The 19,031-nt window shown below is 56.0% G+C and overlaps 1 protein-coding gene across 1 annotated transcript in view; it reads left to right on the forward strand.

The window, feature by feature from the left end:
• The first annotated feature begins 154 nt into the window (after positions 1-154).
• Positions 155-19,031, forward strand: part of LOC116937850 (M-phase inducer phosphatase 2-like) — a 42,235-nt gene continuing 23,358 nt past the window's right edge. The window contains exons 1-6 of the mRNA XM_076058989.1: positions 155-231; positions 3,231-3,264; positions 3,816-4,001; positions 6,002-6,097; positions 7,316-7,546; positions 12,685-12,756. Of these exons, the coding sequence (XP_075915104.1) occupies positions 170-231; positions 3,231-3,264; positions 3,816-4,001; positions 6,002-6,097; positions 7,316-7,546; positions 12,685-12,756 (681 nt within the window). The 5' untranslated portion in view covers positions 155-169. The remainder of the gene's footprint in view (positions 232-3,230; positions 3,265-3,815; positions 4,002-6,001; positions 6,098-7,315; positions 7,547-12,684; positions 12,757-19,031) is intronic.

The following is a 19,031-nucleotide window of genomic DNA, read 5'->3' on the forward strand; positions in this document are numbered from 1 at the left end:
GGGAAGCAGCGGCAACTCTCAACAAGTGTCTCTGTCAACCTCGGTGATGATTTAAGAGGGCGCGCGCCCCCGGCGGATTACAAAATCATCGGAATGGAAGCGCGTTCCAGACGGCGCGGAAGGGCATCCGGAAGGGCCGGGCGACGGTGCCCGGTGACCACCGTCCTTGATGGTTAGCCAAAGGGCCGCAAGATCACCGTGGCCTGGCGTGCGTGCAGGGACACCGTGTGGGTGAGGTTACCATGTGGGTGAGGTACCGTGTGGGACGGGTTACCGTGTGGGACGGGTTACCGTGTGGGACGGGTTACTGTGGGACAGGTTACTGTGGGACAGGTTACTGTGGGACAGGTTACTGTGTGGGACAGGTTACCGTGTGGGACAGGTTACTGTGGGACAGGTTACCGTGTGGGACAGGTTACTGTGGGACAGGTTACTGTGGGACAGGTTACCGTGTGGGTGAGGTTACCGTGTGGGACAGGTTACTGTGTGGGACAGGTTACCGTGTGGGACAGGTTACTGTGGGACAGGTTACCGTGTGGGACTGGTTACCGTGTGGGACAGGTTACTGTGGGACAGGTTACCGTGTGTGGGACAGGTTACTGTGTGGGACAGGTTACTGTGTGGGACAGGTTACTGTGTGGGGACAGGTTACTGTGGGACAGGTTACCGTGTGGGACAGGTTACCGTGTGGGACAGGTTACCGTGTGGGACAGGTTACTGTGGGACAGGTTACTGTGTGGGACAGGTTACTGTGGGACAGGTTACTGTGTGGGACAGGTTACTGTGGGACAGGTTACCGTGTGGGACGGGTTACCGTGTGGGACGGGTTACCGTGTGGGACAGGTTACCGTGTGGGACAGGTTACTGTGGGACAGGTTACCGTGTGGGACAGGTTACTGTGGGACAGGTTACCGTGTGGGACAGGTTACTGTGGGACAGGTTACCGTGTGGGACAGGTTACCGTGTGGGACAGGTTACTGTGGGACAGGTTACTGTGGGACAGGTTACTGTGTGGGACAGGTTACTGTGTGGGACAGGTTACTGTGGGACAGGTTACCGTGTGGGACAGGTTACCGTGTGGGACAGGTTACCGTGTGGGACAGGTTACTGTGGGACAGGTTACTGTGTGGGGACAGGTTACTGTGGGACAGGTTACCGTGTGGGACAGGTTACCGTGTGGGACAGGTTACTGTGGGACAGGTTACTGTGGGACAGGTTACTGTGGGACAGGTTACTGTGTGGGACAGGTTACTGTGGGACAGGTTACTGTGTGGGACAGGTTACTGTGTGGGACAGGTTACTGTGTGGGACAGGTTACTGTGGGACAGGTTACTGTGGGACAGGTTACTGTGGGACAGGTTACTGTGGGACAGGTTACTGTGTGGGACAGGTTACTGTGTGGGACAGGTTACTGTGGGACAGGTTACTGTGTGGGACAGGTTACTGTGGGACAGGTTACCATGTGGGACAGGTTACTGTGGGACAGGTTACCGTGTGGGACAGGTTACTGTGGGACAGGTTACCGTGTGGGACAGGTTACTGTGGGACAGGTTACTGTGGGACAGGTTACCGTGTGGGACAGGTTACTGTGGGACAGGTTACCGGCGTGTGGGACGGGTTACCGTGTGGGACAGGTTACTGTGGGACAGGTTACCGTGTGGGACAGGTTACTGTGTGGGACAGGTTACTGTGGGACAGGTTACCGTGTGGGACGGGTTACCGTGTGGGACAGGTTACCGTGTGGGGACAGGTTACTGTGGGACAGGTTACCGTGTGGGACAGGTTACTGTGTGGGACAGGTTACCGTGTGGGACAGGTTACTGTGGGACAGGTTACCGTGTGGGACAGGTTACTGTGGGACAGGTTACCGTGTGGGACAGGTTACCGTGTGGGACAGGTTACCGTGTGGGACAGGTTACTGTGGGACAGGTTACCGTGTGGGACAGGTTACTGTGGGACAGGTTACTGTGTGGGACAGGTTACTGTGGGACAGGTTACTGTGGGACAGGTTACTGTGGGACAGGTTACTGTGTGGGACAGGTTACCGTGTGGGACAGGTTACTGTGGGACAGGTTACCGTGTGGGACAGGTTACTGTGGGACGGGTTACCGTGTGGGACAGGTTACTGTGGGACAGGTTACTGTGGGACAGGTTACCGTGTGGGACAGGTTACTGTGGGACAAGTTACCGTGTGGGACAGGTTACCGTGTGGGACAGGTTACTGTGTGGGACAGGTTACTGTGGGACAGGTTACTGTGTGGGACAGGTTACCGTGTGGGACAGGTTACCGTGTGGGACAGGTTACTGTGGGACAGGTTACTGTGTGGGACAGGTTACTGTGTGGGACAGGTTACCGTGTGGGACAGGTTACTGTGTGGGACAGGTTACTGTGGGACAGGTTACTGTGTGGGACAGGTTACTGTGTGGGACAGGTTACTGTGGGACAGGTTACTGTGTGGGACAGGTTACCGTGTGGGACAGGTTACTGTGTGGGACAGGTTACTGTGGGACAGGTTACTGTGGGACAGGTTACTGTGTGGGACAGGTTACTGTGTGGGACAGGTTACTGTGTGGGACAGGTTACTGTGGGACAGGTTACTGTGTGGGACAGGTTACCGTGTGGGACAGGTTACCGTGTGGGACAGGTTACTGTGGGACAGGTTACTGTGGGACAGGTTACCGTGTGGGACAGGTTACCGTGTGGGACAGGTTACCGTGTGGGACAGGTTACTGTGTGGGACAGGTTACCGTGGGACAAGTTACCGTGGGACAGGTTACCGTGTGGGACAGGTTACCGTGTGGGACAGGTTACTGTGTGGGACAGGTTACCGTGGGACAGGTTACTGTGTGGGACAGGTTACCGTGTGGGACAGGTTACCGTGGGACAAGTTACCGTGTGGGACAGGTTACTGTGTGGGACAGGTTACCGTGTGGGACAGGTTACCGTGTGGGACAGGTTACCATGTGGGACAGGTTACTGTGTGGGACAGGTTACTGTGTGGGACAGGTTACCGTGGGACAGGTTACTGTGGGACAGGTTACTGTGGGACAGGTTACTGTGGGACAGGTTACTGTGGGACAGGTTACTGTGGGACAGGTTACTGTGGGACAGGTTACCGTGGGACAGGTTACCGTGGGACAGAGTTTGGGAGTGGAGCGTCGTCCCTCATCCCCCGTCCATCCCCTCCCCCTCCTCCCCCTCTTCCACCCCTTCCCCTCTGTCGCCATAGGAGGTCTGCGATGAGGAGAGTTCACTCCCTCCCTGTGAGTATCACTACCTCACTACCCTCACTATAAACACACACACACACTCATCCGCTACCTCACTCACTCTTTCTCGCTGAGAGAGACACCCAGACCCAGGGCTTGAACCCAGACCCCAGGGTCTCAGCGTCTCCCACACGGCCACTGTAACCCCCTGAGAGAGAGACACCCAGACCCAGGGCTTGAACCCTGACCCCAGGGTCTCCGTTTCTCCCACACGGCCACTGTGAACCCCCTGAGAGAGAGAGAGACACCCAGACCCAGGACTTGAACCCTGACCCCAGGGTCTCAGCGTCTCCCACACGGCCATCGTGAACCCCCTGAGAGAGAGAGAGACACCCAGACCCAGGGCTTGAACCCTGACCCCAGGGTCTCAGCGTCTCCCACACGGCCACCGTGAACCCCTTGAGAGAGAGACACCCAGACCCAGTGCAGGATACTTAGACGTTGAATGGCACCCGCATACATTATAATAAATTATGCAGGCTCGTGCATGAATTATGTTAATCTTGGGGGCCTTGTGCTTGCCGCTCTCCCACCCCCGCCACCAGATTCATCTGCTGGGGAACAGCCCGGCCTTGGCGGGCCCCCCAAACCGGCCACAGCCGCTTCTGTCAACGCCACCGTCGGCAACAGACGACGACTCGCCTCCCCCCTCCTCCTCCTCGCTGTCGTCCTCCGCCTACTGCTCCTGCTGCCCCCCGGCCTCGGGGGACACGGCCGACGACAAAGAAAACGTGGGCGGAGAGACGTGACACACACACACACACTCACACACCAACTCACACACCCACTCACACACCAACTCACACACCAACTCACACACCAACTCACTCACCAACTCACCCACCCACACACTCACTCACCCACCCACACACACACCCACTCACCCACTCACTCACCCACTCACCCACCCACTCACCCACCCACTCACTCACCCACCCACTCACCCACCCACTCACTCACCCACCCACCCACTCACTCATCCACTCACTCACACACCCACCCACCCACTCACACACCAACTCACACACCCACTCACCCACCCACCCATTCACACACCCACTCACTCACTCATGCACTCACTCACACACCCACCCACTCACCCACCCACTCACGCACCCACTCACGCACCCACTCACTCACCCACCCACCCACTCACTCACGCACCCACTCACACACCAACTCACTCACCCACTCACACACCCACTCACTCACCCACCCACTCACTCACTCACCCACTCACCCACCCACCCACTCACCCACTCACCCACTCACCCACCCACTCACTCACCCACCCATTCACTCACCCACCCACTCACCCACTCACGCACCCACTCACACACCCACTCACCCACCCAACCATCCACTCACTCACCCACTCACACACCCACTCACTCACTCACCCACCCACTCGCTCACGCACCCACTCACACACCAACTCACCCACCCAACCACCCACTCACTCACCCATTCACCCACCCACTCACCCACCCACTCACCCACTCACTCACCCACTCACCCATCCACTCACCCACCCACTCACCCACTCACACACCCACTCACCCACCTACTCACCCATCCACCCACTCACTCACTCACCCACATACCCACTCACTCGCCCACCCACTCGCCCACCAACTCACTCACCAACCCACTCACCCACCCACTCACCCACCCACTCACCCACCCACCCACTCTCACTCGTAACAGCCACCATCACCACCGACATCGGCACGATCGTCATCAATCATCGCCACTACCACAATCATCATCTTCGCCGTCATCACCGCCATGACCACCATCATCATTGCCATCATCATCATCACCACTGCCACTACGACCATCATCACCACCACTGCCACTACAACCGTAATCACCGCCGTCATTGTCACCACCACCATCCCCATCCACTGCCACCACCATCATCACCACCGTTATCGTCACCACCGCTACCACCACCACTACCACCATCATCACCACCGTCATTGCCACCACCGCTACCACCACCACTACCACCATCATCACCGCCGTCACCACCGCCACCACTACCACCATCATCATCGCCGTCATCGCCACCACCGCCACCACCACCACTACCACCATCATCACCACCGTCATCGCCACCACCGCTACCACCACCACTACCACCATCATCACCGCCGTCATCGCCACCACCGCTACCACCACCACTACCACCATCATCACCACCGTCATTGCCGCCACCACCAGTACCACCATCATCACCACCATCATCGCCACCACCACCACTACCACCATCATCACCGCCGTCACCACCGCCACCACTACCACCATCATCACTGCCATCATCGCTACCACCACCACTACCACCATCATCACCACCGTCATTGCCACCACCGCCACCACTACCACCATCACCACTACCACCATCACCACCGTCATCGTCACCACCACCACTACCACCATCATCACCACCGTCATCGCCACCACCGCCACCACTACCACCATCATCACCACTGTCATCGCCACCACTGCCACCACCACCACCATCATCACCACCGTCATCGCCACCACCACTACCACCATCATCACCGCCGTCATCGCCACCACCGCTACCACCACCACTACCACCACCACTACCACCGCCGTCATCGCCACCACCGTCATCGGCGCCACCACCGCCACAGTGGAACACCGCTCCTGGTGCAGTGCCGCCCCAACAGCCCCTGTAACACCGCCCCCTCCTGCTGTTCAGTTCTACTTCAAGAAGCCTCTACCGCCCCTGCGGCTGAACCACCTGGGCCACGGTCAGCGGGACGCACGGAGACACACGTCAGCCCCAGCGCTGATGGTCCGTCGCCTGCCTCCTCCTCCTCCTCCCGTTCCTACACTCTGCTCCCCCTGTCCCTCTCTTACCCTGGTGGTTGTGGTGGTGGTTGTGGTGGTGGTGGTTTTAGTGATGTTGATGGAGATGATGTTGATGATCCCGTGGTCGTGGTGGTGATGGTGATGAGCGTGGTGATTGTGGTGGTGATGGTGATGAACGTGGTGATGGTGGTGGTGATGGCGCTAAAGGTAATGGTGTTGATAATGATCGTGGCGGTGGTGGTGGTGGTAGCGGTGTAAGTGATGGTGGTATTGATGGTGATGGTGGTTTTAGTGCTGTTGATGGAGATGATGTTGATGATCCCGTGGTCGTGGTGGTGATGGTGATGAGCGTGGTGATGGTGGTGGTGGTGGTGGTGATGGTGGTGATGATGGCGCTAAAGGTAATGGTGTTGATAATGATCGTGGCGGTGGTGGCGGTGATGGTGGTGGTTGTGGTGGTGGTGATGGTGGTATTGATGGTGATGGTGGTTTTAGTGATGTTGATGGAGATGATGTTGATGATCCCGTGGTGGTGGTGATGGTGATGAGCGTGGTGATGGTGGCGGTGGTGGTAGCGGTGTAAGTGATGGTGGTATTGATGGTGATGGTGGTTTTAGTGATGTTGATGGAGATGATGTCGATGATCCCGTGGTCGTGGTGGTGATGGTGATGAGCGTGGTGATGGTGGTGGTGGTGGTGGTGATGGTGGTGATGGTGGTGATGATGGCGCTAAAGGTAATGGTGTTGATAATGATCGTGGCGGTGGTAGCGGTGTAAGTGATGGTGGTGGTTTTAGTGCTGTTGATGGAGATGATGTTGATGATCCCGTGGTCGTGGTGGTGATGGTGATGAGCGTGGTGATTGTGGTGGTGGTGGTGGTGATGATGGCGCTAAAGGTAATGGTGTTGATAATGATCGTGGCGGTGGTGGCGGTGATGGTGGTGGTTGTGGTGATGGCGGTGGTGACGGTGGTCGTGGTGATGGTGGTGGTCGTGGTGATGGTGGTCGTGGTGACGGTGGTTGTGGTGATGGTGGTTGTGCCTGGTGGTTTCCGTGATGTTGGTGGTGATGGCGGTGGTCGTGGTGACGGTGGTTGTGCCTGGTGGTTTTCGTGATGTCGATGGCGGTGGCCGTGGTAATTTTGTGGTTGCGGCCGGTGGTGCTGGCGGTTTTACAGATTTTGTTGACGGTGGTGCCGCAGGTCCAGCCGGTGCCGGAGGACAACCACGCTGAGGAGGATGTTGATGATGAGGAGCAGGTTGCCCGCTCGGCAGCAGCCCGGGGCCAGTGCCGGAGGAGTTCCGCGGCCGCGGCGGCGGCGTCACCGGCGGAGGGGGCGGCCGCCGCCGGTGACGCCGGTGAAGCCCCCAGCGCCGTGGACGTGGGGGACGACGGCTTCCTGGAGTTCCCCTGTAGCCCCGGCAAGGACACGGTGAGAGAGACCCTCACACAGAGACCCCACGCTGTGCGGTTGACTGACTGTGTGGTTCACTGACTGTGCGGTTGACTGACTGTGTGGTTGACTGACTGTGTGGTTGACTGGCTGTGTGGTTCACTGACTGTGCGGTTGACTGACTGTGTGGTTGACTGACTGTGTGGTTGACTGACTGTGTGGTCCACTGACTGTGGTTGACTGACTGTGTGGTTCGCTGGCTGTGCGGTCCACTGGCTGTGTGGTTGACTGACTGTGTGGTTGACTGACTGTGTGGTTGACTGACGGTGTGGTTGACTGACGGTGTGATTGACTGACTGTGTGGTTGACTGACTGTGTGGTTGACTGACTGTGTGTGTCACTGACTGTGTGGTTGACTGACTATGTGGTTGACTGACTGTGTGGTTGACTGACTGTGTGGGTCACTGACTGTGCGGTTGACTGGCTGTGCGGTTGACTGACTGTGTGGGTCACTGACTGTGTGGTTGACTGACTGTGTGGTTGACTGACTGTGTGGTTGACTGACTGTGTGGTTGACTGACTGTGCGGTTGACTGACTGTGTGGTTGACTGACTGTGTGGTTGACTGACTGTGTGGTTGACTGACTGTGCGGTTGACTGACTGTGGTCGACTGACTGTGTGGTTGACTGACTGTGTGGTCCACTGACTGTGCGGGTCACTGGCTGTGTGGTTGACTGACTGTGGTTGACTCACTGTGTGGTTGACTGACTGTGCGGTTGATTGACTGTGTGGTTGACTGACTGTGCGGTCCACTGGCTGTGCGGTCCACTGGCTGCGTGGTTGACTGACTCTGTGGGTCACTGACTGTGCGGTTGACTGACTGTGCGGTTGACTGACTGTGTGGTTGACTGACTGTGTGGTTGACTGACTGTGTGGTCGACTGGCTGTGTGGTCGACTGGCTGTGTGGTTCACTGACTGTGTGGTTGACTGACTGTGCGGTTGACTGACTGTGTGGTCGACTGACTGTGTGGTCCACTGACTGTGTGGTCCACTGACTGTGTGGTTGACTGACTGTGTGGTCCACTGACTGTGTGGTCCACTGACTGTGTGGTTGACTGACTGTGCGGTTGACTGACTGCGTGGTTGACTGACTGTGCGATTGACTGACTGTGTGGTTGACTGACTGTGCGGTTGACTGACTGTGCGGTTGACTGACTGTGCGGTTGACTGACTGTGTGGTTGACTGACTGTGTGGTTGACTGACTGTGTGGTTGACTGACTGTGTGGTTGACTGGCTGTGTGGTTGACTGACTGTGCGGTTGACTGACTGTGCGGTTGACCGACTGTGCGGTTGGCCGACTGTGCGGTTGACCGACTGTGCCGTCGGCCGACTGTGCGGTCGACTGGCTGTGTGGTCGACTGGCTGTGTGGTCGACTGGCTGTGTGGTCGACTGACTGTGTGGTCGACTGACTGTGTGGTCCACTGACTGTGTGGTTGACTGACTGTGTGGTCCACTGACTGTGTGGTCCACTGACTGTGTGGTTGACTGACTGTGCGGTTGACTGACTGCGCGGTTGACTGACTGTGCGGTTGACTGACTGTGCGGTTGACTGACTGTGCGGTTGACTGACTGTGCGGTTGACTGACTGTGCGGTTGACTGACTGTGCGGTTGACTGACTGTGCGGTTGACTGACTGTGTGGTTCACTGGCTGTGTGGTTGACTGACTGTGCGGTCGACTGACTGTGCGGTCGACTGACTGTGCGGTCGACTGTGCGGTCGACCGGCTGTGCGGTTGACCGACTGTGCGGTTGACCGACTGTGCGGTTGGCCGCTTGTGCGGTCGGCCGACTGTGTGGTCGACCGACTGTGCGGTCGGCTGACTGTGCGGTCGGCTGACTGTGCGGTCGGCTGACTGTGTGGTCGACTGACTGTGTGGTTGACTGACTGTGTGGTTGACTGACTGTGCGGTTGACTGACTGTGCGGTTGACCGGCTGTGCGGTTGACCGGCTGTGTGGTTGACCGGCTGTGCGGTTGACCGGCTGTGCGGTTGACCGGCTGTGCGGTTGACCGACTGTGTGGTTGACTGACTGTGTGGTTGACTGACTGTGTGGTTGACTGACTGTGTGGTTCACTGGCTGTGTGGTTGACTGACTGTGCGGTCGACTGACTGTGCGGTCGACTGACTGTGCGGTCGACTGACTGTGCGGTCGACTGTGCGGTCGACTGTGCGGTCGACCGGCTGTGCGGTTGACCGACTGTGCGGTTGACCGACTGTGCGGTTGACTGACTGTGCGGTTGGCCGACTGTGCGGTCGGCCGACTGTGTGGTCGACTGACTGTGCGGTCGGCTGACTGTGCGGTCGGCTGACTGTGCGGTCGGCTGACTGTGCGGTCGGCTGACTTTGTGGTCGACTGACTGTGTGGTTGACTGACTGTGTGGTTGACTGGCTGTGTGGTTGACTGACTGTGCGGTTGACCGGCTGTGCGGTTTACCGGCTGTGCGGTTGACTGACTGTGCGGTTGACTGACTGTGTGGTTCACTGACTGTGTGGTTCACTGACTGTGTGGTTCACTGACTGTGTGGTTCACTGACTGTGTGGTTCACTGACTGTGTGGTTGACTGACTGTGTGGTTGACTGACTGTGTGGTTCACTGTGCGGTTGACTGACTGTGTGGTTGACTGACTGTGCGGTTGACTGACTGTGCGGTTGACTGACTGTGCGGTTGACTGTGTGGTTGACTGACTGTGCGGTTGACTGACTGTGCGGTTGACTGTGTGGTTGACTGACTGTGTGGTTGATTGACTGTGTGGTTCAATGTGTGGTTGACTGACTGTGTGGTTGACTGACTGTGTGGTTGACTGACTGTGTGGTTGACTGACTGTGTGGTTGACTGTGTGGTTGACTGTGTGGTTGACTGTGTGGTTGACTGACTGTGCGGTTGACTGACTGTGCGGTTGACTGACTGTGGTTGACTGACTGTGTGGTTGACTGACTGTGTGGTTGACTGACTGTGTGGTTGACTGACTGTGTGGTTCAATGTGTGGTTGACTGACTGTGTGGTTGACTGACTGTGCGGTTGACTGACTGTGTGGTTCACTGTGTGGTTGACTGACTGTGTGGTTGACTGACTGTGTGTTTGACTGACTGTGTGGTTGACTGACTGTGTTGTTGACTGACTGTGTGGTTGACTGACTGTGTGGGTCACTGACTGTGCGGTTGACTGACTGTGTGGTTGACTGACTGTGTGGTTCACTGTGTGATTGACTGGCTGTGTGGTTGACTGACTGTGTGGTTGACTGACTGTGCGGTTGACTGACTGTGTGTGTCACTGACTGTGTGGGTCACTGACTGTGCGGTTGACTGACTATGCGGTTGACTGACTGTGTGGGTCACTGGCTGTGCGGTTGACTGGCTGTGCGGTTGACTGGCTGTGCGGTTGACTGGCTGTGCGGTTGACTGGCTGTGCGGTTGACTGGCTGTGCGGTTGACTGGCTGTGCGGGTCACTGGCTGTGCGGTTGACTGGCTGTGCGGTTGACTGGCTGTGCGGTTGACTGGCTGTGCGGTTGACTGGCTGTGCGGTTGACTGGCTGTGCGGTTGACTGACTGTGTGGTTGACTGACTGTGTGGTTCACTGTGTGGTTGACTGACTGTGTGGTTGACTGACTGTGTGGTTGACTGACTGTGTGGTTGACTGACTGTGTGGGTCACTGACTGTGTGGGTCACTGACTGTGTGGTTGACTGACTGTGTGGTTCACTGACTGTGTGGTTGACTGACTGTGTGGGTCACTGACTGTGTGGTTGACTGACTGTGGTTCATTGTGTGGTTCACTGACTGTGTGGGTCACTGACTGTGTGGTTGACTGACTGTGTGGTTCACTGTGTGGTTCACTGACTGTGTGGGTCACTGACTGTGCGGTTGACTGACTGTGTGGTTGACTGACTGTGTGGTTCACTGTGTGGTTGACTGACTGTGTGGTTGACTGACTGTGCGGTTGACTGACTGTGCGGTTGACTGACTGTGCGGTTGACTGACTGTGCGGTTGACTGACTGTGTGGGTCACTGACTGTGTGGGTCACTGACTGTGTGGTTGACTGACTGTGTGGTTGACTGACTGTGTGGTTGACTGACTGTGGTTGACTGACTGTGTGATTGACTGACTGTGTGGTTAACTGACTGTGTGGTTGACTGACTGTGTGGTTGACTGACTGTGTGGTTGACTGACTGTGCGGTTGACTGACTGTGCGGTTGACTGACTGTGTGGGTCATTGTGTAGTTGACTGGCTGTATGGTTGACTGACTGTGTGGTTGACTGACTGTGCGGTTGACTGACTGTGTGGGTCACTGACTGTGCGGTTGACTGACTGTGCGGTTGACTGACTGTGTGGGTCACTGACTGTGCGGTTGTTTGACTGTGCGGTTGACTGACTGTGCGGTTGACTGACTGTGTGGTTGACTGACTGTGTGGTTGACTGACTGTGTGGTTCACTGTGTGGTTGACTGACTGTGTGGTTGACTGACTGTGTGGTTGACTGACTGTGTGGTTGACTGACTGTGTGGTTCACTGTGTGGTTGATTGACTGTGTGGTTGACTGACTGTGTGGTTGACTGACTGCGTGGTTGACTGACTGTGTGGTTGACTGACTGTGTGGTTGACTGACTGTGCGGTTGACTGACTGTGTGGTTGACTGACTGTGTGGTTGACTGACTGTGTGGTTCACTGTGTGGTTGACTGACTGTGTGGTTGACTGACTGTGTGGTTGACTGACTGTGTGGTTGACTGTGTGGGTCACTGACTGTGCGGTTGACTGACTGTGTGGTTGACTGACTGTGTGGTTGACTGACTGTGTGGTTGACTGTGTGGGTCACTGACTGTGTGGTTGACTGACTGTGCGGTTGACTGACTGTGCGGTTGACTGACTGTGCGGTTGACTGACTGTGCGGTTGACTGACTGCGGTTGACTGACTGTGCGGTTGACTGACTGTGTGGTTGACTGACTGTGTGGTTGACTGACTGTGTGGTTGACTGACTGTGCGGTTGACTGACTGTGCGGTTGACTGACTGTGCGGTTGACTGACTGTGTGGTTGACTGACTGTGTGGTTGACTGACTGTGTGGTTCACTGTGTGGTTGACTGACTGTGTGGTTGACTGACTGTGCGGTTGAGTCAGGAGGCGATGGTGGTTGACAGCCCCCGAGGGATCTGCACTCTGATCAACGCCCCCCTCGTTTCACACACCCTGGTGAGTGTCCACACTGGTGAGGGAGGGTGAGTGAGTGGTGAGGGTGAGTGGTGAGGGTGAGTGTCCACACTGGAGAGGGAGGGTGAGTGAGTGGTGAGGGTGAGTGGTGAGGGTGAGTGTCCACACTGGAGAGGGAGGGTGAGTGAGTGGTGAGGGTGAGTGGTGAGGGTGAGTGTCCACACTGGTGAGTGAGGGTGAGTGAGTGGTGAGGGTGAGTGGTGAGGGTGAGTGTCCACACTGGAGAGGGAGGGTGAGGGGTGAGGGTGAGTGAGGGTGAGTGAGGGGTGGGTGAGGGGTGGGGTTGAGGGTGAGTGAGGGTGAGTGAGGGGTGAGTGAGGGTGAGGGGTGAGTGAGGGTGAGTGAGGATTGAGGGTGAGTGAGGATTGAGGGTGAGTGAGTGGTGAGGGTGAGTGAAGGGGTGAGTGAGGTGGGTGAGTGAGTGGTGAGTGAGGGGTGAGTGAGGGTTGAGGGTGAGTGAGGGTGAGTGGTGAGTGAGTGAGGGTGAGGGGTGAGTGAGGGTGATTGAGGGTGAGGGGTGAGTGAGTGAGAGTGAGTGAGTGATGGTGAGTGAGTGGTGAGTGAGTGGTGAGTGAGTGGTGAGTGAGTGAGTGGTGAGGGTGAGTGAGGGTGATTGAGGGTGAGGGGTGAGTGAGTGATGGTGAGTGAGTGGTGAGTGAGTGAGTGGTGAGTGAGTGGTGAGTGGTGAGTGATGGTGAGTGAGTGGTGAGTGAGTGGTGAGTGAGTGAGTGGTGAGGGTGAGTGAGGGTGATTGAGGTGGAGTGATGAGTGAGTGAGTGATGTGGTGAGTGAGTGGTGAGTGAGTGGTGAGTGAGTGAGTGGTGAGTGAGTGGTGAGTGGTGAGTGATGGTGAGTGAGTGGTGAGTGAGTGGTGAGTGAGTGATGGGGTGAGTGAGTGGTGAGTGAGTGAGTGGTGAGTGAGTGGATGGGGAGTGAGTGAGTGAGTGGTGAGTGAGTGGTGAGTGAGTGAGTGAGTGTGAGGTGAGTGAGGGTGATTGAGGGTGAGTGGTGAGTGAGTGAGTGAGTGATGGTGAGTGAGTGAGTGAGTGAGTGGTGAGTGAGTGTGTGTGAGTGGTGTGTGTTTGGTGAGTGAGTGATGGTGAGTGAGTGGTGAGTGAGTGAGTGGTGAGTGAGTGAGTGGTGAGTGAGGGTGGAGTGGTGAGTAGTGAGTTGTGAGTGAGTGAGTGGTGAGTGAGTGGTGAGTGAGTGTGTGTGAGTGGGTGAGTGGTGAGTGAGTGGTGAGTGAGTGGTGGTGTGTGGTGAGTGTGTGTGTGTGTGGTGAGTGAGTGGTGTGTGAGTGTGTGAGTGAGTGGTGAGTGAGTGGTGTGAGTGTGTGATGAGTGTGTGTGATGAGTGGTGAGTGTGTGATGGTGAGTGAGTGATGGTGAGTGAGTGAGTGGTGAGTGAGTGAGTGATGGTGAGTGAGTGGTGGGTGAGAGTTGTGAGTGAGTGGTGAGTGTGGGTGAGTGATTGGTGAGTTGGTGGTGATGAGTGTGAGTGTTGAGTGAGTGGTGAGTGAGTGATGGTGGTGAGTGGTGAGTGAGTGAGTGGTGGTGATTGAGTGTGAGTGAGTGAGTGGTGAGTGAGTGAATGATGAGTGAGTGATGGTTGAGTGAGTGAGTGGTGAGTGAGTGGTGAGTGAGTGAGTGGTGAGTGAGTGATGGTTGGTGAGTGAGTTGTGGTGAGGTGGTGAGTGAGTGATGGTGAGTGATGGTGGTGTGAGTGGTTGAGTGAGTGGTGAGTGAGGGTGAGTGATGGTGAGTGAGTGATGGTGAGTGAGTGGTGAGTGAGTGTGAGTGAGGTTGGTGAGTGATGGTGAGTGAGTGGTGAGTGAGGTGATTGAGTGAGTGAGTGGTGAGTGAGTGAGTGGTGAGTGAGTGATGGTGAGTGAGTGAGTGGTGAGTGAGTGGTGAGTGAGTGTTGAGTGAGTGGTGAGTGAGTGAGTGGTGAGGGGTGAGTGGTGAGTGAGTGAGTGGTGAGTGAGTGGTGAGTGAGTGGTGAGTGATGGTGAGTGAGTGAGTGGTGAGTGAGTGGTGAGTGAGTGGTGAGTGATGGTGAGTGAGTGAGTGGTGAGTGAGTGGTGAGTGAGTGAGTGGTGAGTGATGGTGAGTGAGTGGTGAGTGATGGTGAGTGAGTGATGGTGAGTGATGGTGAGTGAGTGAGTGATGGTGAGTGAGTGAGTGGTGAGTGAGTGATGGTGAGTGAGTGATGGTGAGTGAGTGAGTGGTGAGTGAGTGATGGTGAGTGAGTGATGGTGAGGTGAGTGAGTGGTGAGTGAGTGAGTGGTGAGTGAGTGGTGAGTGATGGTGAGTGAGTGATGGTGAGTGAGTGATGGTGAGTGAGTGATGGTGAGTGAGTGATGGTGAGTGAGTGATGGTGAGTGAGTGAGTGGTGAGTGAGTGAGTGGTGAGTGAGTGATGGTGAGTGAGTGATGGTGAGTGAGTGGGTGAGTGAGTGATGGTGAGTGAGTGATGGTGAGTGAGTGAATGGTGAGTGAGTGAATGGTGAGTGAGTGAGTGGTGAGTGAGTGGTGAGTGAGTGATGGTGAGTGAGATGGTGAGTGAGTGATGGTGAGTGAGTGATGGTGAGTGAGTGAGTGGTGAGTGAGTGAGTGAGTGAGTGATGGTGAGTGAGTGATGGTGAGTGAGTGAGTGGTGAGTGAGTGAGTGGTGAGTGAGTGATGGTGAGTGAGTGATGGTGAGTGAGTGATGGTGAGTGAGTGATGGTGAGTGAGTGAGTGGTGAGTGAGTGAGTGGTGAGTGAGTGATGGTGAGTGAGTGAGTGGTGAGTGAGTGGTGAGTGAGTGAGTGAGTGAGGGTGAGGTGAGTGGTGAGTGGTGAGTGAGTGGTGAGTGAGTGAGTGGTGAGTGAGGGTGAGTGAGTGAGTGGTGAGGGTGAGTGAGTGGTGAGTGATGGTGAGTGAGTGATGGTGAGTGAGTGAGTGGTGAGTGAGTGATGGTGAGTGGTGAGTGAGTGATGGTGAGTGAGTGAGTGGTGAGTGAGTGGTGAGTGAGTGAGTGGTGAGTGGTGAGTGAGTGAGTGGTGAGTGAGTGGTGAGTGAGTGGTGAGTGAGTGAGTGGTGAGTGGTGAGTGAGTGAGTGGTGAGTGGTGAGTGAGTGGTGAGTGAGTGGTGAGTGAGTGGTGAGTGAGTGGTGAGTGAGTGATGGTGAGTGAGTGAGTGTGAGTGGTGAGTGAGTGAGTGGTGAGTGAGTGGTGAGTGAGTGGTGAGTGAGTGGTGAGTGAGTGGTGAGTGAGTGGTGAGTGAGTGGTGAGTGAGTGAGTGATGGTGAGTGAGTGAGTAGGGAGTGGTGAGTGAGTGGTGAGTGAGTGGTGAGTGAGTGGTGAGTGAGTGAGTGATGGTGAGTGGTGAGTGAGTGGTGAGTGAGTGGTGAGTGAGTGGTGAGTGAGTGGTGAGTGAGTGGTGAGTGAGTGAGTGATGGTGATGGTGAGTGATGGTGAGTGGTGAGTGATGGTGAGTGAGTGATGGTGAGTGGTGAGTGATGGTGAGTGAGTGATGGTGAGTGAGTGATGGTGAGTGAGTGGTGAGTGAGTGAGTGGTGAGTGGTGAGTGGTGAGTGAGTGTGTGGTGAGTGAGTGGTGAGTGAGTGGTGAGTGAGTGGTGAGTGAGTGAGTGATGGTGAGTGAGTGATGGTGAGTGAGTGAGTGGTGAGTGGTGAGTGAGTGGTGAGTGAGGTGAGTGAGTGGTGAGTGAGTGGTGAGTGAGTGGTTGAGTGAGTGGTGAGTGAGTGGTGAGTGAGTGGTGAGTGAGTGGTGTGAGTGGTGAGTGAGTGGTGAGTGAGTGGTGAGTGAGTGAGTGATGGTGATGAGTGAGTGAGTGGTGAGTGAGTGATGGTGAGTGATGGTGAGTGAGTGGTGAGTGAGTGAGTGGTGAGTGATGGTGAGTGAGTGTGAGTGATGGTGAGTGAGTGGTGAGTGAGTGATGGTGAGTGAGTGATGGTGAGTGAGTGATGGTGAGTGATGGTGAGTGAGTGGTGAGTGGTGAGTGATGGTGAGTGATGGTGAGTGAGTGATGGTGAGTGATGGTGAGTGAGTGATGGTGAGTGATGGTGAGTGAGTGATGGTGAGTGAGTGATGGTGAGTGATGGTGAGTGAGTGATGGTGAGTGATGGTGAGTGATGGTGAGTGAGTGATGGTGAGTGAGTGAGTGGTGAGTGAGTGGTGAGTGATGGTGAGTGAGTGAGTGGTGAGTGAGTGAGTGATGGTGAGTGATGGTGAGTGATGGTGAGTGATGGTGAGTGAGTGATGGTGAGTGATGGTGAGTGATGGTGAGTGAGTGATGGTGAGTGAGTGAGTGGTGAGTGAGTGGTGAGTGATGGTGAGTGGTGAGTGAGTGATGGTGAGTGAGTGAGTGGTGAGTGAGTGGTGAGTGAGTGAGTGGTGAGTGGTGAGTGAGTGAGTGGTGAGTGAGTGGTGAGTGAGTGGTGAGTGAGTGAGTGGTGAGTGGTGAGTGAGTGAGTGGTGAGTGAGTGGTGAGTGAGTGGTGAGTGAGTGGTGAGTGAGTGGTGAGTGAGTGGTGAGTGAGTGATGGTGAGTGAGTGAGTGGTGAGTGGTGAGTGAGTGAGTGGTGAGTGAGTGGTGAGTGAGTGGTGAGTGAGTGGTGAGTGAGTGGTGAGTGAGTGAGTGATGGTGAGTGAGTGAGTGAGTGGTGAGTGAGTGGTGAGTGAGTGGTGAGTGAGTGGTGAGTGAGTGAGTGATGGTGAGTGGTGAGTGAGTGGTGAGTGAGTGGTGAGTGAGTGGTGAGTGAGTGGTGAGTGAGTGGTGAGTGAGTGAGTGATGGTGAGTGGTGAGTGATGGTGAGTGGTGAGTGATGGTGAGTGAGTGATGGTGAGTGGTGAGTGATGGTGAGTGAGTGATGGTGAGTGGAGTGATGGTGAGTGAGTGGTGAGTGAGTGAGTGGTGAGTGGTGAGTGGTGAGTGAGTGTGTGGTGAGTGAGTGGTGAGTGAGTGGTGAGTGAGTGGTGAGTGAGTGAGTGATGGTGAGTGAGTGATGGTGAGTGAGTGAGTGGTGAGTGGTGAGTGAGTGGTGAGTGAGTGGTGAGTGAGTGGTGAGTGAGTGGTGAGTGAGTGGTGAGTGAGTGGTGAGTGAGTGGTGAGTGAGTGGTGAGTGAGTGGTGAGTGAGTGGTGAGTGAGTGGTGAGTGAGTGGTGAGTGAGTGGTGAGTGAGTGAGTGATGGTGAGTGAGTGAGTGAGTGGTGAGTGAGTGATGGTGAGTGATGGTGAGTGAGTGGTGAGTGAGTGAGTGGTGAGTGATGGTGAGTGAGTGGTGAGTGATGGTGAGTGAGTGGTGAGTGATGGTGAGTGATGGTGAGTGATGGTGAGTGAGTGGTGAGTGAGTGATGGTGAGTGAGTGATGGTGAGTGAGTGATGGTGAGTGATGGTGAGTGAGTGGTGAGTGTGAGTGATGGTGAGTGATGGTGAGTGAGTGATGGTGAGTGATGGTGAGTGAGTGATGGTGAGTGATGGTGAGTGAGTGATGGTGAGTGAGTGATGGTGAGTGATGGTGAGTGAGTGATGGTGAGTGATGGTGAGTGATGGTGAGTGAGTGATGGTGAGTGAGTGAGTGGTGAGTGAGTGGTGAGTGATGGTGAGTGAGTGAGTGGTGAGTGAGTGAGTGATGGTGAGTGAGTGAGTGATGGTGAGTGAGTGATGGTGAGTGAGTGAGTGGTGAGTGTTGGTGAGTGAGTGATGTAGCGGCTGCTTCGCTGCGCTCCGAAGCCACCGGCCGGGATTTGGATTCGCCAACATCAGCGATGGCGATCGTCTCAACCGGTTGAGGCCCTTTCCTCGATCGGCTCGGCCTCAACCGAGCTCCCCGGCGCCAGCGGCGTGCAGTAAATATTGTTGTGCCGTGCCGGACTTCGTACGGTGCTGCTGCTGCTGCTACTGCTGCTCGCTTTGACAGCCCTTGAGGGTGGGAGAGGGGGTTGGGTGGACAGCTTTGGAGCTTTGCTCGCGAGCGCGAGTTTGTGAGAGCGAGGCGTTTCCACCCTTCTCCATCCACCCCTTCACCCTCCATCCACCCTCCCCTCCACCCTCCCCTCCACCCTTCACCCTCCACCCTCCCCTCCACCCTCCCCTCCACCCTTCACCCTCCACCCTCCCCTCCATCCATCCACCCTCCATCCACCCTCCCCTCCATCCACCCTCCCATCCACCATCCACCCTCCCCTCCACCCTCCCCTCCACCCTTCACCCTCCACCCTCCACCCTCCATCCACCCTCCCCTCCACCCTTCAC

Source organism: Petromyzon marinus (assembly GCF_048934315.1).
Source record: "Petromyzon marinus isolate PM22_M1 ecotype Great Lakes invasive population chromosome 83 unlocalized genomic scaffold, UKy_Petmar_22M1.pri1.0 chr83_unloc.3, whole genome shotgun sequence".
NCBI classification, from domain to species: Eukaryota; Metazoa; Chordata; class Hyperoartia; order Petromyzontiformes; family Petromyzontidae; genus Petromyzon; species Petromyzon marinus.